Source organism: Hoplias malabaricus, chromosome 4 (assembly GCF_029633855.1).
Source record: "Hoplias malabaricus isolate fHopMal1 chromosome 4, fHopMal1.hap1, whole genome shotgun sequence".
NCBI lineage: Eukaryota > Metazoa > Chordata > Actinopteri > Characiformes > Erythrinidae > Hoplias > Hoplias malabaricus.
This window is the reverse complement of record NC_089803.1, coordinates 16,994,009-17,018,230: the sequence shown is the minus strand read 5'-3', so window position 1 is coordinate 17,018,230 and position 24,222 is coordinate 16,994,009. Positions and strand designations below refer to the sequence as shown.

Sequence of the window (24,222 nt, the reverse complement as noted above, 5' to 3'; positions counted from 1 at the left end):
TGTGAAGATGCGTTTACTCAGTTGAAATAAAGAAACAAAACAAAACAAAAATGTTTAATCTAACATTTGCAAACAACCGCAAATATGCGATTTGATTATGACTGTATTCATGTGAAAATGCTGTTTAAAGGTAGTTAACCAATATTCCAGTGTAAAGAGAAGACACAGTGTTTATGCTTGGGCATGCAGTTCCACTTGCTCAGCGTGAGAACATTTTGGAGAGATTTGGAACTCTGTCTAAATGTAGGATAGATTTTTGACACTGGTTAAGTCTGAGACCTTTTGGGCAAAGTTAATACCTTTAATGAGTGAGCGCCTTTTCCCGAGTCAATAAATCACTGTTTAAGATGTTGATAACGGGCCAAGATCTCTGCCTGGAAAGGGGATTAAGAGAGAATGTAACTGCTGATGTGCGTACAGTATTTCCAGAGTGAATGTGTGTGTACTGGATGTGTGATGCCTTTGAGCAGTGGTCTCAGACAAATACATGAGCTGAATTACGGAGAATCCGTTATCCATAGAATATCATGTATTCTAATAAATATGCACTTATTTGCCCCAAATTATAATATTATTGTTATTATCCGTGTGCAGTTTTGAAACCTCACTGTCCTCCTGATACTGTAAAACCTGAATTCTCACGATGCTCTGAATGTTTTCTTGAAGACTGAAGGTCTGAGATCTTTAGCCCCTCTCTCATTATGCTGTGTGTGTTTTTCCTGCAGGGAGTTTTGTCCAACATCTCGTCCATCACAGACCTGGGGGGCTTCGACCCTGTGTGGCTCTTCATCGTAGTGGGTGGGGTCATGTTCATCCTGGGCTTCGCTGGCTGCATCGGAGCGCTCCGCGAAAACACAGTCCTGCTCAAATTTGTGAGTTTCCTTCCTGTGCTGCATATCTGACTGGTTTTCCTGCAGATGTTTGGCTCTTTTTAGGGTGCTTGCGTCATTTCATGGTTCACTTGTTTCCACATGTGGAAAAGATGAGTTTAATCAGTCGTTTGAACACTACAAACCCAAACTCAAGGAATCTTACACCACTCTGCACAATACATGTAAAATTACACACAGAAAAACATTGCTGAGGGGAAAAAACAAAACCAAAATAAACTGACAGAATACATTTTCACTGTGATCCAATTAATTGTCAATAAGAAAGGGTTGTTGTCCTTTTTTTATGTTTGCATGGTATTAAGATTTCAGAACGATTGGACAGTGATCCAGGAATAGTTTTAAATTAACGTTCATACTATTGACAGTATTTAGCAATTTTCCATAGCATTTTCTTTTCATAAAGCAGCATTACAGAATTTCAACTCCTAGCCCCAATATATGAGCATCACAATGCGACAGTGACGGGAAAAACCTCTCTCAGAACAAGCAGAAGCAACTTTCAGTGGGGAAAAATGACTGAAAAGGTCTCCTCACGCCAACCAGAGCAAAACATCAAACAGGGGGCAGTGTATAAACAGAGCAATGTATAAACAGTAAGCAGCATATCAACAAAGAGCAGCATATAAACAAAGAGCAGTGTATATATACTAAGAGCAGTATATTAATTGAGAGCAGCATATGAACAAAGAGCACCACATAAATAAATTGTAGCGTATAAACAAAGAGCAGCATATATATACTAAGAGCAGTATGAGCAGCGTATGAACAAAAAGCAGTGCATAAACAAAGAGCAGTATATAAACAAAGGTCATATAAACAAAGAGCAGTATATAAACAAAGGTCATATAAACAAAGAGCAGTATATAAACAAAGAGCTGTATATAAACAGAGATCATCATATAAACAAAGAGCAGTATATAAACAGATCATATAAACAAAGAGCAGTGCATAAACAAAGAGCAGTATATAAACAAAGATCATATAAACAAAGAGCAGTATATAAACAGAGATCATCATATAAACAAAGATCATATAAACAAAGAGCAGTATATAAACAAAGATCATATAAACAAAGAGTAGTATATAAACAGAGATCATCATATAAACAAAGAGCAGTATATAAACAGAGATCATCATATAAACAAAGAGCAGTATATAAACAGAGATCATCATATAAACAAAGAGCAGTATATAAACAAAGATCATCATATAAACAAAGAGCAGTATATAAACAAAGATCATATAAACAAAGAGCAGTATATAAACAAAGATCATCATATAAACAAAGAGCAGTATATAAACAGAGATCATCATATAAACAAAGAGCAGTATATAAACAAAGATCATATAAACAAAGAGCAGTATATAAACAAAGATCATCATATAAACAAAGAGCAGTATATAAACAAAGATCATATAAACAAAAAGCAGTATATAAACAGAGATCATCATATAAACAAAGAGCAGTATATAAACAAAGATCATATAAACAAAGAGCAGTATATAAACAAAGATCATCATATAAACAAAGAGCAGTATATAAACAAAGATCATATAAACAAAGAGCAGTATATAAACAAAGATCATCATATAAACAAAGAGCAGTATATAAACAGAGATCATCATATAAACAAAGAGCAGTATATAAACAAAGATCATCATATAAACAAAGAGCAGTATATAAACAGAGATCATCATATAAACAAAGAGCAGTATATAAACAGAGATCATCATATAAACAAAGAGCAGTATATAAACAAAGATCATCATATAAACAAAGAGCTGTATATAAAGAGATCATCATATAAACAAAGAGCAGTATATAAACAAAGATCATCATATAAACAAAGAGCAGTGCATAAACAAAGAGCAGTATATAAACAGAGATCATCATATAAACAAAGAGCAGTATATAAACAAAGAGCAGTATATAATCAAAGAGCAGTATATAAACAGAGATCATCATATAAACAAAGAGCAGTATATAAACAAAGAGCAGTATGAGTAATTGGAGTTACACTGAGTGTACAGTAGTCCAGTCTAGTCTAATCCAGTGTGTTAAGAGCTGTGTTCAGAATGTGAAATGTCAGAAGGTAGTAGGTGAATAATGAACAGTTCTGTTCAAAGTCTCTTCGGTCAGTCTGTGGACATGAAGGTCAGACACTTTGACATGCACATGGCTCCTTGGGAGGTGAGCAGGAGTCCCCAAACGTTCAGGATTGTTCTGGAGTGTGGTGGTGCTTCTTCATGGTCAAAGTTGGACAGGCATCAGGCAGTGACACCCCGAATGAGTTCAGAAGTATCCATGTGCCCCTTATAAGAAGTTCAGTTACATTAAGCTGCACTTATTGTTGACACTGGTGTTTAGTTGTGTGCTCCCAACTTCTACAGCCATCGCAGGAGATCAGTACTGGGGTTCCCAAGTGATGCAGTCATTTAATATCTGGCCCTGTCATTGGGAGATTAGATCCCTGGTGATGCCTCTCTCTCTATGGCTGGGTTTTGTCAATGCTACCGAATCAAACAATGAAACATAGCTGAGTGTTCAGCACGGTTTAATTTTCATGACGACCTCTGGCTGACTTTGGTCATTATTATCACTTTTTCCTGCTGTAGACTCCATCCCTCAGGAAATTCTCAGGGTCCATCTGTTCTGTACACGTCCAGCGTCCGGTCCGAAAGGTTCTGTACAGATTAGCGCATTGTTGTTAACATTGTGTTAATGCCGTTGTGCTCTTCCTCCAGTTTTCCGTCTTCTTGGGACTAATCTTTTTCCTGGAGCTGACGGCGGGAATCCTGGCCTTTGTGTTTAAGGATTGGATCAAGGACCAGCTGAACTTCTTCATCAACAACAACGTCAAAGCGTACCGAGACGACATTGACCTGCAGAACCTCATCGATTTTGCACAGGAATACGTGAGTCCTTGCTCATGCCCTTCACCCTACAGCACAACAACATCCTTCTCTTTTATATTGATGTGGATTAGGGGTGAGAGGTAGACCCTTAAACAAAGACTCTCTTTGGGCTAGAGCTTTTTAGAATATGAACCCCACTCTCAGAATCTGGATAATGCCTGTTGTAGCTTACGTAAAAGCACAGTGATAATACTGATAACCTGAGGGGTAAAAGGTGTAGTGTAAACTCTGGAGATCTCTGCGACAAAAATGGGTGTTTGTTTAATGAAGCTGTGTCTGATTCTAATAAACTCAATACAGACTCATACAGTTTTGAATGTTGCACGTAGCATTTACATAAATATTGCATATTTCATAAGTTTGGGGGCGAAGCTGGGGGGATGGTTGGTGTCATCAGCTGAGAATTCTAGTCGAGAATATTTAATATCCCCCAAAATACAGCGGCGCAGCATCTGAAAATCATTTGTCCCCCACACAGAACCAGGGATGCAGAAAGGTGTTGTTATGTAGACCGTGCTGAAATTTTCGGCAGCATATATAACATGTACGTAGTGATGGCATGTTAAAAGCCAAGGTTTTTCATTCATTATTTGACTAGCAGGTCGGCACGGTGGTGCAGCAGGTTAGTGTCGCAGTCACACAGCTCCAGGGACCTGGAGGTTGTGGGTTCGATTCCCGGTGACTGTCTGTGAGGGGTGTGGTGTGTTCTCCCTGTGTCTGCGTGGGTTTCCTCCGGGTGACTGTCTGTGAGGAGTGTGGTGTGTTCTCCCTGTGTCTGCGTGGGTTTCCTCCGGGTGACTGTCTGTGAGGAGTGTGGTGTGTTCTCCCTGTGTCTGCGTGGGTTTCCTCCGGGTGACTGTCTGCGAGGAGTGTGGTGTGTTCTCTCTGTGTCTGCGTGGGTTTCCTCCGGGTGACTGTCTGTGAGGAGTGTGGTGTGTTCTCTCTGTGTCTGCGTGGGTTTCCTCCTGGTGACTGTCTGTGAGGAGTGTGGTGTGTTTTCCCTGTGTCTGCGTGGGTTTCCTCCAGGTGACTATCTGTGAGGAGTGTGGTGTGTTTTCCCTGTGTCTGCGTGGGTTTCCTCCAGGTGACTATCTGTGAGGAGTGTGGTGTGTTCTCCCTGTGTCTGCGTGGGTTTCCTCCGGGTGACTGTCTGTGAGGAGTGTGGTGTGTTCTCCCTGTGTCTGCGTGGGTTTCCTCCGGGTGCTCCGGTTTCCTCCCACAGTCCAAAAATACACGTTGGTAGGTGGATTGGTAGGGGGACTCAAAAGTGCCCGTAGGTGTGAATGTGTGAGTGTGTGTGTTGCCCTGTGAAGGATTGGCGCCCCCTCAAGGGTGTGTTCCCACCTTGCGCCCAATAATTCCAGGTAGGCTCTGGACCCACCGCGACCCTGAATTGGATCAGAAAAAGAAGCCAAATGAAACTAATTTGGAGTAGTGGGTGGAAACATGGTCATATTTTTTACAGTGATGACTTTTTGCAACCAAGCAAATCACATTTTTAACAACAGTAACTTGATTGTGTTGATATCCTGTGGGTCATAACCACTGTGAGAGCTGAGAAAGTAGCTTCTGCTCTAAATAGGGATCATTTCAAGGTTGATGTAGATGACGGAATAAGACACCTCCAATTTTACAATGGTCCTCAAAAGAAGATCACCAAATTTGGTAAACGTTATTGAATTGGATGGTCCTCTTTCGTCCTGTTACTTGGGCAAATGTCTGTTAGCTGATGTAGCAAATTTGGCAGGTAATGTTCTCCTGAGTGTGTTAAGCTGTAATAATGCTGTAACTAAAGGTCTGTCCCAAATCCTAGTGAGCTGCCTAGGTAGGCACTGACTCTGTGTAAGTCGACAGCATTCTAACAGTCGTCCGTCCTCATGAGGCAGATTACAGTGTCACACTTGTTAAAGAGTGATTGGGTCATGGCTTGTTCTCACCCACTACATGCAACCGACGTTTACTTGCCTCAGCGTTTCAGCGTGATGGATTCTTGTCTTCCCGTTTTAACACGATTTTAATTAATTTTGCTCTGCGAGAAGAATGATAGATGGGAGTTGTGCTTGCGTTGCATCATGGGATTGCCCTTGCAGCTGTGGAATGGTTCAGTCAGATTCAGGTATGTCAGCAGGCAGCGTAATGAGTATGTAAGAATGTTGACAGCGTATGTGTCGGGAGCACACACATATTTAAGATTAAATGTTTGGACATATGACGTGAAGATTAATTTTATAGTTATTTTTTTTCTTTGTTGTTACCTACATTATCCTTTCCCAGGTATTTCAGTAGTGGGAAGGTTTCTCTCACATCGCTGTGATGCAATTTCGTTTTGAGGCTGTAACGTAAGCTCTCTGAAAATACCCTCCTTCACCCTCTCCATGTCTAGCACTTTAACTTCACTCCAGACAGATTCGCCAAGGCCCTGGCAGCTCCTCAACACATGACACTTCTTTCTAATTCAATAAAGTGCTGAAACATTTGACACTAAGCTCTTTGACAGAAAACTGTGTAATGTGTTGGAGCTGTGTGTGCATTTGTGGTTTCAAGTGCGACATCTGCTCCTTAAACAGTAAGCGCTCAAATGTACTGTGAATATTATATTCGATGTGGTTATTGGACAATTTATAATATTTATAATAATTAAAGGGGATTAGTAGAAAGCTAATAATAGATTATAATCGCTAAATAATAATAATAGTATCACAGACACAGGCTGTGAGGAGTTTGGTGTGTTCTCCCTGTATCTGCATGGGTTTCCTCCAAGTGCTCAGGTTTCCTCCCGCAGTCCAAACGCACACTCGTTGGCATGTGAATTGGCTGTGAGAAAGCGTCCACAGGTGTGAGTGTACAGTTACAGAAAATGGTTGAATGGATGAATGCACTACAATATAAAGATCATTGAAAAATGTTCATGTTTTTGGTGTGGTGTGGTGTAATGGGTGTCCTTGCCTTTCTCATGACAGGGGTTTGATTTCCAGCTCTGGTAAACACCTCCACAATACACTAGCTAGCGTCTTTGTGCGAGATCCCTAACACTACAGTTGCCTCAGGGATATGATTATAATTGTAAGGTGGATCAGCGCATCTGCCAAGTGCTAAGAATGTGAATGTTAAAATGAGTAATGTACTCAGATCTGATTGGATGGACCCCGTCTGGACTGTGCCTTGATGAAAGGACAGCTCCAAAAAGATTTAACTAGCACTCGCTTTATGATGATTGTGATGATTGTGATGATGATGATTACGGTGGTAGTATTGTGTGGAGGTTATTCTTTGAAGACAATACTTCTGTAAATGATGATGATGATGATGATTGTGTGTTTCTGTGTCATAGTGGTTGTGCTGTGGAGCTCATGGACCCAACGACTGGAACCTGAACATCTACTTTAACTGCACAGATCAGAACCCCAGCCGAGAGCGCTGCGGAGTGCCTTTCTCCTGCTGCCTCAAAGACCCTGCTGTAAGAAAAACACAGAAAACAAGCTCTTGTTTGTTTGTTTGCTTTTTGTTTACTGGGTTCTTGGTTGGTTTTAATCTTCAACCTTTTTTTATTTATTTTTTTAATTAGTTGTGTCTTTACGCAACACAGCTACAATTTTGTGGACACCGGCTCATCCAGAATGTTTTCTGAAACGAAATCCTTTAACAGTGAATTTAATCCACCCTTGCTGCAGTAAAGCCATCTACTCTTCTAGGAAGCATGTATACTACTTGTTGGAACATTGCCGCCGATGATTTGATTGCATTCAGACACAGGTTCATTAGTGAGGCCAGGTAATGGTGTTGGACGATGAGATTTGGATCCAACACATCCCAAAGATATTGGATGGAGCTCATTCAGACCACAAAACAACGGTGACCGAATATATACCCCTCCAGTCCACACATGGCATTGGGCCTGGTGAAGGGCTATTTTGTGGAGAGTGCAGAAAGCCTGTGAATGTCTGTGTCCAGTTTGTGTTTCTTAAAATATGCAAATTCAGTCATTTATAAGGAATGTCTGCCAACCTATGACCATATAGACAACAAACCGTGTAGTGAATAATAATAATACATATCTTTATCCTGTGGGGGCACTGGCCATTTGCAGTTAATGACATATATCAGACATACAGATTGCAATGTTAATGAGCAAAGTCCTTTTACGTCCACTATTAACTCAGTACTGCTGGTTCCTATATTATGTTTCCATACCAACAAGGTCTTTTAAATAACCTCAGTGCACAGAAACAGTGTTTGAACAAGGGAAGGAACTTTGCTTCAGGCCGCGTCTCTAATACTTCTCATTGTCATTGGGTTATTATGAGATTTCTTTTTCTATTTCTTTGTAGTACACCGATCATTTTATTTGCTTCCAGCGTTTTCCCTGAAATGAATACATTTTTCCCTGCAAAAAAAAAAATAATAATACTAATCTAACCATGGAAGGATCTTTAATAATCACATAATCAGAAATTAAGTGTACACTTTGTGTTTTTTTCTTTCTTAATTTAGTACTTTTTGCCTTTTTATTATTATTAATATTGTTATTAATATATAAACCACTGTTTAGAGTATCTACTGTTCTTATCTTAATGTCTGCGCATCAGATAACTAGCACCAACAGGTGGTTCTATACCCTACCCTGTACTGTACCATTGAATTTAACGTTTTAATTCTCTTCTTTTCCACTCCAGGGGGACGTCCTGAATACCCAGTGTGGCTACGATGTGCGGCTTTTAGGGGTGAGTACTGCATTCATGTCTGAGTTTACTGAATTTGTTACTGGGGATATCCTAAAATCATAATTTATGTATTTACCAAACATAGTGAAATTCAGCTGGGGAACTGCTGTTCTCTCTGGTTTGTTTACATTCAGAAGTGGAACGGTTAGTTTGAGGAGGAAAAAAAAATGACTGTAGTTTGTACATAGCTGATGTTCCTATTCACTGTTTGAATTACCACAGGAACTCATTTGTAACTCGTGTTGTTTAGTTTTGTAGCACTTTCCGTCTGTGTTTACTTTCATGGAGTTTGCGCTCTCCTGAATTTAGAGTCAGTTCCACCTTGGGTAATCTGAAACCGCAAACGTATGTCAATATGGAGAGGGAATAGAGCAGTTTTCTCACCTTGGTTCATGATTTACAACATTTCTAGGTCTATTCTATGTCTAAACAACTCTAGATACCGTTTTTCTGCAGAGAGAGAAAACCTCGTATAGCATACCTGAGACACTTGTTTTTTTACTCGTTTACTGAGACTAGGAATTTGTAAACACATCAGACCTGTTTTCAGTGTGCAAACAACCTGGAGAGCAGAAAATGGTGAGGAAACAACATCTGAATCTTGTAAAAAATCTAATCTTGAATCTCTGAATCTAAAACACTTTTTTTAATGAATAATTCCTCACCATTTGCTGCCCTCCAGGTTGATTGCACACAAGAAAATGGTCAGTTGTTTGTACACAGCCCTAGCTCTGTAAATTGGGGAAAAAACGGGTCTTGGTCTAAAATGGCTCAGGAGCTGATTCTCTCTTCATCATTGGCTGAGCCATGGCTGAGAAACAGCAGCTGGAGGCATTTAGCCAGTCGAGAAAGTGCTACAAAACTAAAAAGCTCAAGTTGTGAGATTCTGTGGTAAATCAAACAGTGAATAAAAACTTACAGATAAGTTCTGCCAATTACACGCTTTTTTACCAAAACATCAGATATTGGGCGGCACAGTGGCGCAGCAGGTGGTGTCGCAGTCACACAGCTACAGGAACCTGAAGGTTGTGGGTTTGAGTCCTGCTCCAGGTGACTGTCTGTGAGGAGTGTGTGTCGCCCTGTAAAGGACTGGCGCCCCCTTCAGGGTGTTACCGCCTGCGCCCAATGATTCTGGGTTGGCTCCAGCGCGACCCTGAACTGGTTAAGCGCTTACAGATGAATGAATGAATGAATGAATAACAGATATTGGGAAGATCGTTATGATCGTTACTCACATTTGCATGGCCACTGCTTTTTCTCTCTCAGATGTAAACAGGCTGTTTTCATTACGGTGCCATTAAGGCTGATCCATGTAATTGATCTCTGTGCTTTATTGGCTTTCCTGAGCCAGGCCTCATTCTCAAAGCAGTCTGAGCTGAAACACTGCTTAGATCTTTGACAAGAATGGGTGGAAATTCAAATGAGTTGCTTTATTTTGCAAATATAAAATACATTTGATTTCAGTTTTTCATATTTCAGCACGCTCACTTTTACCTAATAGAGGCTCTTTAAACTTTTGTGGCGCAAATACCACCTCTTTTTCCATAAGTCAACATAGTTCTGGGGTCTTAATGAAACGTCTCTGACTTGCTGTGGTCAAAATACCACAAAGATCCATCCCCACAGCAGCATCCTCCTCCTGTCTAAACAGCCTCGTTCAGTGCCCTTTTGTCTCTGCGCTCATTCATGAGATTTTGTTCCTTTTAAGCTCATCTTTGTCCTCTCAAATAAACACAGGTTCTGTGCTCTGATTGGAGAGACTCAGACAAAGGGGCGGGGCAATCCTAAAGTCTCTGGACTCAATATAAGATTCCGCACAACTAATTTTTAGACTAAAGCAGCCCACAAAAAAAGCCTGGGTGATCTTGTTTCACAGTGTGTGGGTCGGTGGGCTCATTTTATATGATGTGGTTTTGATAAAATCATATAAAAGTGTATATGTGTGTGTGTGTGTTACCGGAGTTAAAGGTTATGCTTTAAGATCTAAAAGGGATACACAGTGTGAAAGAGCATGCTGACCCCACCCTCGGTGGAGAGCCACGAAGGGTTGAGTGCAATAATTGAACGTTTGAGCTGGGGGAGCGCGGGCCTCTAATAACAGTTTGAGCTTTTAACAGTGCTAATTAGCGTCCCGTTTTAGCCGGGGAAAGCACTGAGCTGTAATTGGGAGTCAGCGTGTTATGCCAGGCCCAGTTCTCTGCTCTCTGCGTGGGTGTGGTAACACACGGCCTCTCCAGGGGAAGAGTAAGGGCACTGTGCCCGTCCAGTTACCATGGACACTGTGTGTGTATGTGTGTGTGTGTCCACGCGCTTGTTTAGGAATTCACTATACTCTTCTGTATTCTTAAGGGAAGTTATTAAAAGCTACACTGCATGGCCGGACATTGTAGATCCCACTTGCCCCACATTTTCTTCTGAAACGAAGGGTGGTAACTAGGGCTCGACAATAATCAAATATCAGTGTACGCAGAACGGTCACTGGATTAGGAACACCTCTCTTGTTTCTGCACTCAGCACCACTGACCACACAGGAGCTCGTTATAGTTCTGTTGCTCTGCATACTTTCTCATCCCATATCACATTGGTGTTTCAGTGTTTTCCTGAGTGTCTCTGCATGACTGAAGCGCAGGAAGGGTGTGGAGAGGAAGTTGGAAACAGAAAAGAGACCTGATTGGAATTAGGCCCCCAGGGGGATATCCGTCGCCTAAACAGTCACTTCCCTCTCTGTTCGTGGGCTTGTTTCTGCATCCACCTGGCTTCCTGCTGCTCCTGGGGCTCGGCTCAGCAGGTCTTTGTCACAAAGAGACAATAGGTTGAGGTTGAGACTGAGCTTGAGGTTGAGACGGAGCTGGGCGGTGGCTTTCTGTAGAGGAACAGAGGCTCAAATGTGTGCTTTTATACCTTCAGTGCTCTCTTTGATTTCTCAGGTTTCCGTTTCAGTCGGTCAAAATCAGTTTACGAATCTGCCTATGAATTTATCTATACATATATTCATCTACTGAATCACTATAATTCTACAAATCCTGTGGTCAGATTGGTCCACCCCTCATGAATTATTCACACGGTTTAAAGCAACAGCTTTTTAAATGGTGTTTAAAAAAAACAAAAAAAAAAACAGCTGTGATTTATTGGTATTCCAGGAACCGAATCAGACGCAGCGCTGAGGGAGCACACTGCTGTTGTGCTCTGAGAGACATGGAGAAAGACAGATGTTCACACAGCTGGACCAGTCTGAAGAGAGTGCCGCCATACTAATTACCGTTAATTAATAATCACCGTTAATAATCATATCAATAATCTTCAGTTTTGTCCAAATTAGGCAAACACACACACTCTCCCAGGCAGCACACGTTGAGTGAAAAACAAACACTGCTCTAATGTTCAGGAAAGAGAAGAGAAGGGAATTTAAAACGACAAAACCACTCCAACGGCCCCGCCTCGGTTTATCTGTGAAAAAAGAACTGAGAACTGACGTAAGCGTGAACATGTTAACAGACTTACAATTTAAAATCAATTCCCTGTTGCTCAAGCTTGTATTTAACCCCTTAAAGGAAGAACGTATAAAACAAAATTTGACATTTATTATGGATTCGCAAGAAGAGAAAAGAATAAAAGAAATAAATAAATGCGGAGAATTTAAAGAATTTCCCAAACAAGTGACGGCCTGGCGCCCTGTCCGGGGTGTGTGCCTGCCTCGTACCCAGTAAATCCTTGGGAAAGGCTCCAGAAACCACCACCCTGAGCAGGATACAGAAGATAAACTACATTTAAAATGGGTGAAAGGAGGGAGGGAATGGAGGAAGGAAGTGAAGAAAGAAGGAAAGAAAGAAAGAAAGAAACAATTAGAAGAGCGAATTGAAAGTATCGGTGGTGTAGAACCGCGGATCTTTAACTGGGGGCATGACCCCTCTGTGGGTTGCTAAAAAAAATGGAAGGGTACACAATATGATATTCTGTACGCTAAAGATCAGTGGTCTGCCTTTTTACAAGCAGCTCAGTGGCTCAAAACCGATCTGTATACGTTGTGTTTGTGTGTGCTGTAAACATAGCAGTGATACAGAGAGTGAAAGAAGAGAGTGAGAGGGGTGAGAGTGATGGTAAGGGTGGGGGGAGAGATTGAGGCAGAGCGCAGTGCCCTTGTGAGGGCGGTTGGGTAAAACCTGTAATCATCTTGTCTCTCTGGTGCAATCTCACACTGAGCCAGAGAAGCTGTTCGTTCTTGTTCGGATTTACCAGCAGGAGCCGCCTTGGTGCTCAGCGTCCGGCCGGAGATCACAGAGAACACCCGCGCACACTCTCTGTCCCTGGCCTTCTGCGTTACTGTTGTCTATTTATTTAATCCGCTTTTTTCACAGCCAAATTCTAGACTTAAATAACTACATTTATGTTAAATGTATGTATTTTTTAAAAAATATCTTATTAATCTATAAAGTGCAGCTTACATGAGATGAAGGATCACGTTGCATGCTACTCCCCGAATGAACTAGTTGTGCTCCATGGAGCGGGTCCCTTACATAGTGGCAGTCATGATTAAATAGCTGTATTAAAGGATCTCTTTTATATTCAAGGGCGGCACGGTGGTGCAGCAGGTAGTGTCGCAGTCATACAGCTCCAGGGACCTGGAGGTTGTGGATTCGAGTCCCACTCCATGTGACTGTCTGTGAGGAGTGTGGTGTGTTCTCCCTGTGTCTGCGTGGGTTTCCTCCGGGTGACTGTCTGTGAGGAGTTGGTATGTTCTTCCTGTGTCTGCGTGGGTTTCCTCCCGGTGACTGTCTGTGAGGAGTGTGGTGTGTTCTTCCTGTGTCTGTGTGGGTTTCCTCCGGGTGACTGTCTGTGAGGAGTGTGGTATGTTCTTCCTGTGTCTGCGTGGGTTTCCTCCCGGTGACTGTCTGAGGAGTGTGGTGTGTTCTTCCTGTGTCTGCGTGGGTTTCCTCCGGGTGACTGTCTGTGAGGAGTGTGGTGTGTTCTCTATGTGTCTGCATGGGTTTCCTCTGGGTGAATGTCTGTGAGGAGTTGGTGTGTTCTCCCTGTGTCTGCGTGGGTTTCCTCCCGGTGACTGTCTGTGAGGAGTGTGGTGTGTTCTCTATGTGTCTGCATGGGTTTCCTCTGGGTGAATGTCTGTGAGGACTGTGGTGTGTTCTCCCTGTGTCTGCGTGGGTTTCCTCCGGGTGACTGTCTGTGAGGAGTGTGGTGTGTTCTCCCTGTGTCTGCGTGGGTTTCCTCTGGGTGACTGTCTGTGAGGAGTTGGTGTGTTCTCCCTGTGTCTGCGTGGGTTTCCTCCGGGTGACTGTCTGTGAGGAGTGTGGTGTGTTCTCTCTGTGTCTGCGTGGGTTTCCTCCGGGTGACTGTCTGTGAGGAGTGTGGTGTGTTCTCTCTGTGTCTGCGTGGGTTTCCTCCGGGTGCTCCGGTTTCCTCCCACAGTCTAAAAACACACGTTTGGAGGTGGATTGGAGACTCAAAAGTGTCCGTAGGTGTGAGTGTATGAGTGAATGTGTGTGTGTGCCTGTGTTGCCCTGTGAAGGACTGGCGCCCCCTCCAGGGTGTATTCCCACCTTGCGCCCAATTATTCCAGGTAGGCTCTGGACCCACCGTGACCCTGAACTGGATAAGCACTTACACACAATGAATGAATGAATGTTATATCCAAGCATCAGTTTAAACTGTTTTTCGCTTTAAAGCAACACTAAGTCAGGTTGTTATTTTGGTACTTTTGCTTCTCGGCTCCCCCTACAGCTACATCGCCCTGAAAACAAAGGGGTGGAGGGGTGGTGCTTTCCTACCCTTCACCTAAAGTTACATAGTGCAGTTTCTGCAGTGCTAAGCCTGGTGTAGCAATGACAGAGTCTCTGTTCTCCCTGTTACAGCTCAATGGGAGCATCACAATGAATTTGAAGCTGTAATGTTTAGTTAAAAATACCACCTAGTGTTACTTTAAGTCTGTTTCTCACATATTTGTGATCTGAAAAACTGAAAATGTGACTTTGTATTGTATTAAAAAAGAAAAGGCTGCTCTCTGGATACTTTTTGGAGGTATTCCATACACACCCCACTAGGAGGAGCCCCCAAGGTAGGCCCAGGGCTCAGCTGGAGAGATCGTATCTCAGAGCTGGCCTGGGAATGCCTGTGGACACCCCCTAGAGGAGCTAGAGTAAGTTGCGGAGGACAGAGACACCTGAGTTTCTTTGCTCACCCTGATATGGGCAGGAAAGGAGAATGAGATGAAAAAAGACAGTCCATCAGTTCCATGTGCAAACAGTGGATTGCACCTTTAATGTGTGTCATTTGTTTTCCTTCAGGAGCTGGCTCAGCAGGAATATATCCACACTAAGGGCTGTGTGGGGCAGTTTGAGAAGTGGCTTCAGGAAAATCTGATTGTCGTCGCTGGCATCTTCGTGGGTATTGCACTACTACAGGTGAGGTTTCGTGAGTATGACACGAATGCAAATGAGCCACCGGGGCTGATACTGTGTGACTATTTTCTCAATCTGATGATGCAGCCCTGTCACTTGGAGATCACTGGTTCGATCTCCGGTGATGCTTCATCCATCCGGAGCAGGGAGTCTGATAGAGTGTGATTGCCCTTGCTCTCTGTTGGGTGCGAACTGTGCAGATCTGTTATGCTTGCACGTTATTCCCACATTGGCAGCATTTCGCTTGTGATTAGAGGAGATGGAAGGCCAAGAAAAATGCCAACTGTAGTTGCTTTCACGTCTGATGTGCCCCCCTCACACTCCCAGGCTGTGTGGCCCTCATCTCAGTGCACAGACTCTGAACCTCTGGACCTAGAGTTAACCATGTCCTTCATGGCTTTGTGTTTTCCTGCTCAAACACACGCCCATGCTCAGACGACGCTCAGTGCTGAGCTGCTTGGTGTGATCAGAGGTGTTTGCAGCAGGATAAACGCCAGACTGTGCTGGACAGAAGATACCGCAGATCACTGTTCCACTGCATGGTGTGTGATTTCTTAGTCTGCCACCTAGTGGTTAGATACCTGTATTTCCATCAGTAACACAAGGCAACATGTAGAGAAACCTACGTACTCAGTCAGAACTGCTCACAGTGCAGCTGATAGGAGCCACACACACTTTAAGCTTTAAACATCTCAAATACTATCATTGTTTTACAGCAGATTGAAAGCATTATAAAGCACAATACACCATTTCTTGCTTCAGATTCTCCACCATTTTACCACTCTTGATTATACCACCATAAACTTTCTGCACATGATCCCTACACCAGGTGACCAGTGTCAGCTAGAGAGGTACCAACCCCCCCCCCCCCCCACCCCCCCCAGCACTGGGCTGTGGAGCAACATCACATCACCCAACATCAGTTCCAGACCTCACTAGTGTTCACATGGCTGAATGCCATCATTCCCTCACTGAAATTTTCCAAAACTTGGTTTGTCTCCTGCTCAGAGCAGTAGAAGCCTTTACGTCTGCTCCCCTCTACTTCCTTACATTTCAGAACAAATGTTGGATGAGCAGGTGTCTGGAAACGGTGTACAACAAAAGCTACAATTCAACTAGGGTTCGACTCCCAGCTCAGACACACTACACCACACCGGTTTCCTCCTACACTCCAAAAAACACACGTTGGTAGGTGGATTGGAGACTCAAAAGTGTCCGTAGGTGTGAATGTGTGTGTTGCCTTGTGAAGGACTGGCGCCCCCTCCAGGGCGTGTTCCCACCTTGCGCCCCAATGATTCCCCAATGATAAAGGGGCTTGTTTGGAGAGACGGGTTTACAGGGTTCTGCCTGTGACTTAATTAATATGTGCAGATTTAACACTTTCCCTGACTGTATCACCTCTGTTTTCCGTGTAGATCTTCGGCATCTGTCTGGCTCAGAACCTTGTAAGTGACATCAAAGCAGTCAAAGCCAACTGGTGACCCGTGGCTGACCCGGAGAGGTGAAGCGGACCTCTACGGATGACCTTTGTGACATGAAGGAGCACTGTTTACACACCCCCACAGAGGAAACCCCTCCCACATCTGTGCTCTGGAGCTTCACGTAAGCTGATGTTACAAGGAAAAGACTCTCTCTCTATCTCTCACTCTCACAATTTTTTTTGTTTTTTTTTTAATGCAAGCTCTTATTAAGAGCTCCTTGTGGAAATGAATGTCAGCGGAGGTGGAACCTCTATATCATCCACATTGACCACTCTTAAATGACCACTTACCCTCCTTCCATCAACCTGTGGAGAACCGTCCTGGTCCTGTGCACCTGCAGGAGACTGTTAACGCTCACTCAAGACTTTAAAGGCTCAGAGGGTAAGAAAGAATGGAGCTATGTCAAGCCTTACTGCAATGCACGTCATTTGGAGGGGGACCACTGACAACGGACCGTGACTGGGCTGCAGTCTTTGTACTTGAAAACTGACACGATGCATTTATTTTTGAGAGTCCTACCACTACACTTGGGGAGATGGCGCAAGTGGACCTTTGTGTGATTGTACAGCTGTATGTTTTTTAATTATTATTATTATTTTCCTCTACAGCAAGCAGAGGTTTTTCTTAATTGATTAACACATGCTGTCCAAGTCTTGCTTCAGAAATATATATACATATATATATCTATAACTATCTTTTTGTATGCAATATCTTTACGTTTTGGCTAGACATATAGTAGTGATATGCTATAACGTTGTCGGAAACATTACGCGAATCCTGTTACGTTTAAAAAATATAGCTGCTTTAACTAAAAGATTAACAGAATCCGACACTAACTCAGAGAAATAAAGACAGAACCCAAATCAAGAGTCCACTGACATGACTAGAGATCCATGTTTGTCCTTACTGTGGCCTGCCACACACACGTGCGGATTCACGCATACACACACGCACACCTGCAACCATACTGGCCTAGCACCTGAGCGTGAAAGCTCTGATTTAGAAGCAGCTCACGCTTTCTGCCTTAGTGCTTTCATGATATAAGGCAGAAGAAGTGACCATAGAGGACGAGTTAAGCCCGGTTCACACTCCTCCATCAGCAGCACATCATTCTACAACAGGTTCATTAGGAAAACGATGGTTAACTTCAGATCATAAAGTCGAATTACACATTTATTTTGAGGGGAGCGGAGACTCCCATGGTGCACTTGTAATTTGTAGTGAGCACTGGACATCAGTGAAATATGGACCAAATTTAGGAGGCTTGTTTACTGGGAAAGAGGGTCACTACGTTGTTAATAATGGTCACAGTGCAGTGAGAAATGGCGACACTAATGGTGCTCATCATGCAGCAAAGCACTAGTAACTGCAGGTTGATGTCTAGCTGTTTTACTTTTTCCTTCTCCTCTGCACTTGTACACTAACTCTAGCCTAAGCTCATGTGGCTTCTTGTGCGGCTGGTGAGTGTGTGTCCAAATTCGTTTATGGACGCTTGCTGCATTCCCAACCTATACAGCACAATATTAATGTAGTAGGGATCCCCTACGCTCTGTAGACAGCTGGAACCATTACAGTGATGAAGAATGTCAGGTGTGTGGACTTTACACTGATCACACCACAACTCTGAAAAAGCGTAAAACCATCGGACAAGTGTGAATCGGACTTTTATATTGAAGATTTTAAAAGGTCATGGGCTTTGACTTCGTTTTCCGTATTTTGCTGTTTGGGTGTGGGTTGTGATGCACAATCGCTCACACTACAACTTACCCGGTCTTCTGGAAGTGAGCCACTTATCACCCATTCACACACTCGTTTTATGTGGGTTTTGTATGGCCAGGCTTGCCCTCAAAAGTTTGGGGACACCCTGCTTTCCCCAAACATACATTGAATCATTACTGCACATCGGCCTTTTTGTGAATTGTATGCACCTTCTTGCCCGGTGCCTTTTTCGAAGTGAAGTGAGAACCCCCAACACTTTTTGGTAGGGCTTTACACTAGATTTGGTTACATTCAACCACTAATACTCCAGTTCATCATCATAATACCGCATGGTGCTCCATGGCTCCAGAGAATACAGTTCCACTGCTTCACAGCCCTGTGATGGACTGGCGCCCCCTCCAGGGTGTGTTGAGCCCAATGATTCCGGGTGGGCTAAGGACCCACCGCGACCCTGAACTGGATTAGGGTCTACACGTCTGGACATATAGTGTAGTAAAGTTCCGTACTACAGCCAAGCCAAAGGCCACAAGTTGCATCTAACTGTAGCCAAAAGTTGCAGTTGATATATGTGCTTTCAACAGTAGTTTAGTCGACATTATTCACATCCTGTTCTTCTTACTGAGGAAGACATTGTGAAGCAGTGGTACAGCAATTGTCTCTGATGAGTGAATCCAAGTATCAGTGAATTTCAAAGGAAAGCACGGTGTCCCTGTACTTCTGCCGTATGTGTCTCTGCTGTGGTGGATTGCTCCCATCTACGACACAGGACCTGTGTGTGTTCTCAGGATTATCTGACAGAGTGTTCTCTGTTGAGCATTGGTGGGCGTTTTGCAGGGGATAACGTTGTGGATGTAGAACATGTCGATGTGTAGAGGGGTTTCTGCATGTCTGTGTGAGCTGAATATCATGCATGTTAATCTTTTTCTGTTTCTGATTTGTTCAAACTGGGGGTGCGCTGATCGTGAACTTTTATGGCTGCTTCTGTTTTTTAAAAGGAAAACCAACACGCCATTTTTCCACTGCACTAGAAAACTGGACCTGTGCGTTTCCTGCTAGTCACCAGTCTAGTTTCATATCTTTGGGGAATGATTAACTACAATCCCCAGTGATACCTCCACCATCAATGTCCAGAATCCAAGAGAACGCAGTTGTCCTCCATCTCTTTGTGTGGCTTGAGTGGCCCTCCCAATCACTCAGCACTTCATAGATAACAGAGTTAGGCAAATAGTGTTCTCCTCCAAGCGCATTGAAGTTTTATTTTGGAGTCAGTACTGAGTAGATTCTGTCTGAGCTTGAGCGCTGTCTGTCAGGAGCTCCAGCTCTCCTACGTCTTCCAGATGACGACCAACGCTGTGTCGGAAATGGCTCCTTAATCACTATTACCTACACTACTCACTATACAGCACACTATTGTAGGGAACTGAATTCAATAGTGTAGTGAATGATTTCGGACACTACCTCATAATGGATCCACTAGTGTTAATGTGTTGTACACTGTTTTTGCAGTGCATTGTGGGATTGTTTGAATGCACTGAAAACTGTCCACTATGTTTTAGACACTAATACACAATAGTGGAAACCAGTATTAGTGCACTTTATAGTGAATAAGGCACAGTTTCTGACACAGTGCAACTCACCAATTCCTGTAACCTGACCCTGTGTAGACCACAGTGTTGACCAGACTGATATGTATTTGTGATGACTGACCTAGTTGTGTCACTAATGCTAAGGTGGTTAGCATTTAGCAGCCCATTAATGGCCTCACTGTGCCCATTCCAACTTAGGGTTTGGATGATGCTTGTTTGTGCACAGTGGCTCTGTGTGAAGCTGTCCACCGGTATGAATGTGTGAGTGTGACTGGGTGAGTGTGTGATGCCCTGGGATGGACAGCTGTGCGTAGTGTGCGCCTCTGGACCAACCACAATCCTGAAAAGGATGCACAGATACAGACGAATGAATGAATAAATACATTAATACTTCTTATTTTGGTCAGTTCTTGAAAGTGCAGTGGAAAAAGGCCAAAGAAAATAACACTGGGTCAAGAAGAGTTCAACACACTCATCCCCTGTGGTGTAAATGAACACAGTGAAATATCTCCAAACAAGCCTCTGCATCAACATTCAGATCTGACTGACGTTATTCATGTCGTAAAAATCACCGCACGCTTGTCAGTTGTAGGACACAGATATGGACTGGTGCTGATCACGCCCAGCCCCCAGTTAAAGCACTGGCTGTAGATAGACATTCACTGGCTTTTGTGTTGGAAACTCTCGCTCCGTAGCGTCAACAGAGGTTCACTCAGCCTTTCCGATAGCAGAAGCAGGGGCATTTTATGCAGACAAAGAGACAGATTAGCCTACACGCTATTTTAAGACTGCGCTTATTCCTCTTTTGTATTATTTTTGTTTTCCTTTTATGCATTTAAATTGACTGCTTTTATCACATTGTCTGTTCTCTCTCCCATAATGCAGTGGCCTTGCTCTATTTCTCTTATGTCTCGTTCTTACTGACGTTTTATCATTCCCTCGCGGAAAACGTGCGCTTCATGAATGTATGACCTGTTATTTCACGCCCTCTTCCGAGGCGATTCGCCGTCCAGAGCACGCAGGGTTAATCTTACAGCGAATTAATGTGAATAAAATCCGAGCTTGAAGTCTGTTTCTTTAGGAATAGCACATCAGACGTGTCATAAACCTGTGCTAGTGTTTATGTCAGACATTCCACGTGAAAGTGTTTACTTCTGTTCTTATTGAAGTGCATTGTGTGTTCGGGGTCAATCAGGAAAGTGCTCCACTGAGCCTTTGGGAACATCTGTGGGTTTCTGAAGTGTTTCCAAAGCACTTCTAAAACCTGTGGAGATCTGGATGTGCTCTCAAGGCCTATTCACACACGTGTTTGTTTTTTTCTTTCTTTTTTTTAATCTTTCAGATAAACGTGCTGCCTTCAACAAGGGAATAGTTTAGTGATGGAGCCTTCTGAACGTACTAGGGATACACCTAGATTGAGCCATGCTGTTTTACTTGCCTTTATTCCCCATTTAAACTGTGGGTTGTGATGTAGAGGGAGTCTAAAAATAATGAAAATGAAAATAGACGCCTGTATAAAATGAGATCATTTTCATTGTAGATGAAATGTATATTCTTTAAAGGGCCACTCCAGTCATAAAAACCATGTGACTGTTGTAGACAACTGAAAAAAAACCCTTAATCACCTCCTACAATAGTGTCCCCAGAGAGATTTTACAGATTAAAGGCTAGAAAACCCCCTTCTGATGATGCATCTTGAAGGAGGGAGGGACTTTTTAAAGAACTACAAGCACTTTGGGACTGGACTCATTTTTATTTTCAGTGTTGTTTACACTTGCTGCCTACGCATTTGTACTGAGTTTTGTTGTTGCACTCAGTGTGAATAGGCCTTTAAATAAAGATGATAAACAGGGTTCTTATGAGCAATAGAGGCCACTCTAAAGGACTACTTTTCCCCTGAACAAAAGCTTTCTAATGTGTATTTGTTTAACGACCTCAATCCAAAGCGTCTTTAGGGAAGTGTACGTCATCATTCTGCAGAACATCGAGAGACAGAACCCTCTTAACGTCTTTATTAAAGAGTGACTCTGAGAGCCAAACTGATCTCTGTGCACGAGTTCCATTTTATTAAGGTCTACACATGTTTGGGTGGTTTTTATTTACCTGACGAATAAAAACCATGGGGGTAAAACCATTGTACCCCTGAATATTTGTCTGCCATAACACTTGTCACTTTCCAGTGGCTGGAAGAAGAAAGCTGAAAGCCTTTACAATCTTTGTTTACATCTCCCCAACCCTGATTTTTCAGTTATTACATGGACAGTTCACAGCACAGCTGCTAATGAGGCTAATAAGCCATTACAACTAATTGCGTTCTATTAGCATTATGCAAACGTTTGCAGTAAATTGCCGTGATGCTAATTGGGCCTTAGCCACATTTAGCGGTTTTGATCAAACACCTTTTTTTTTTTTTAACTGTCAAACCCCACCTCAACTTTAATATGAATTTTGATGAATTCAAAGTGTCCTGAAAGAAAGTTTTGGAGTCTACCTCATTGTGTAGCAGCCTAGCTCTCATTTCTGAGTGTTACACCCTGCCTCCCCTTTCCTCCACGTACATACAGTGTTCTGCAGATTCATTTTCAGAATGAAGAGCTATGGAATATGATAGCAGTTAATCACAACAGTTCATGAGCCATCTAGAATGAAAGAAATGCAAACGTTAGCAGTGTTAGCAAAGTTAGCTACAGTTTTTTATACTACACAGTACGTTTTGATAGTGTATTATCTTTACTGGGGCAGATTTCTTAAAGCCACTCCCGTACTTCAGTGATATTTGGGTCAGACGACCGAACCGGAGGCTAACTTCTCTGTACAATTTAAAAATTTTTATCAACAGTTGCGTAGATATTAGCGTTAGCCCAAAGCAGTAGTCAGAGTAGCACAGGCTTAGTTCCGTGAGCTAAACGCATGCTCATGCAATGGAGGGTTGAGTTATCAGCTCTGAATGAATCCGCTTCAGAGTAGAAGCCCTTACCTTTAGTCTCTCTGTCTGTGATTGTACTAATCTAATGTAGTCATGCCTTCAGAAATTTCAGAGGGATATTCTCTCTCTCTCTTGCTCTTCCCTTCTATGCATTTCTCTAGCTGTTTCCACTTGTGTCTATCCAATCTGCCTGTCTGTCCTCTCCCTCTCTCGATTAATAAACAAATATGAACTGAAATAATTGTTGAAATTCTCCTAATGATGCCTCTGCTTTCCAATGAGGTTCGATTTGTATTTCTTTTTTGTTTTTGTTATATTAAAAAAAGAGAAAAAAGAGAAAAACATCTGTTTTAATGACATTCTCAACAGGACAGAGTTGTGGGACATGGTCTGTTACACTGTACAATATGCTTCTTTTTTCATATTAAATAAAATGATTTATGACCTTGTATGCTCTCCGCTGCTGTGGCAGGTTTTCTTGAGTTGTTTATGGGGGTAAATGACTTGGCTCCCTCCCTGGGTTCCACAGCTCTGATCTCGGAGTACAGTCATGAACTAAATGAATGCCTTCGTCTACACGATTATCAGGCAACGGGCTTTAAATGAAGTGCATCATTAGCCCGCTGTTCAGGACTCGAGTGCTAACAAACGTAAGATTTATTAGGAGGTAATCAGCACAGAAATCTGTTATCGGAGAGGGTTTATCTCTCTGGAGCTGTGCTCTTCTTATTCGTACCGGGCTTTTCTGTGTGTCGACAGATGGCAAATTAAACGTTGAAACCTGGATAAATGAGTGAGGATGTTTCCAGACAAGCGTACTACACACTGCATGACGGTTTTATTGCATTCAGCCACATAACCGTGTTGTTGGATGCTTAATCCTGGATACGGCAAACCTCTTCAGCTCATCCCCGAGGAACAGGAAAGAGCTGAAGTGGTGTGAAATTTTCCAGCAGTCTCTTCTTAACAAGAATGATTTACAAATCATAGAAATATAGACACAAATTGTGACCACTAAACAGTGCTCATAATTTAATGGAAAACGTCCTGGGTTCGAGTCCCTCCTCGGGTCACTGCCTGTGAGGAGTGTGGTGTTTTCTCCCTGTGTCTGTGTAGGTTTCCGCCGGGTGATCTGTATTGTTTCTTTTTATTTTTAAATGAGCAAGAGAGAGAGAGAGAGAGTAGGCAAAATACAGAAAGAGAAAAAAAGAGAGATGACCGAAAAACGAGGAAAAGATTGAGGGGGAAAAACAGAGAAATTAGAAAAACAAAATCAAAGAGGAAAAAAAGACATGTACAGAGAGAGAGAGAGGCCTTAGTGGGTTTGGACTGTGGGAGGAAACCCGAGCACCTGGAGGAAACCCACACACACACAGAGAAAACACCACTGCTGATGTGGTTAGAGCAAAGCTCTCTGTTGTTATATCTGTATCATGAATATGCGTTAACCCTTTCCTGGCGTACAAACCCAGAATACAAAGTGCAAATGCAGGGTTTGGGAAGTTAAAATGTCTATTTTCTGTGTATTTAAATAAACAGATACATAGAGAGGGAAAGAACAAGAACATCT

At 42.7% G+C, this 24,222-nt stretch overlaps 1 protein-coding gene across 2 annotated transcripts in view; it reads left to right on the top strand.

Annotated features, from left to right (window-relative positions):
* tspan17 (tetraspanin 17) overlaps positions 1 to 23,091 on the top strand; it is a 47,975-nt gene extending 24,884 nt beyond the window's left edge. The window contains exons 3-9 of one of the 2 annotated variants that reach the window (XR_010802190.1): positions 726 to 872; positions 3,639 to 3,809; positions 7,141 to 7,266; positions 8,483 to 8,530; positions 14,827 to 14,943; positions 16,356 to 16,542; positions 16,633 to 23,091. Coding sequence is in view for 1 of the 2 variants with exons in the window: in XM_066667839.1 (XP_066523936.1) it covers positions 726 to 872; positions 3,639 to 3,809; positions 7,141 to 7,266; positions 8,483 to 8,530; positions 14,827 to 14,943; positions 16,356 to 16,421 (675 nt within the window). In the remaining variant the exon portion in view is untranslated. Of the gene's footprint in view, positions 1 to 725; positions 873 to 3,638; positions 3,810 to 7,140; positions 7,267 to 8,482; positions 8,531 to 14,826; positions 14,944 to 16,355 lie in introns of both variants that reach the window. The other variant, XM_066667839.1, reaches the window with a different exon arrangement.
* Positions 23,092 to 24,222: the final 1,131 nt, after the last annotated feature.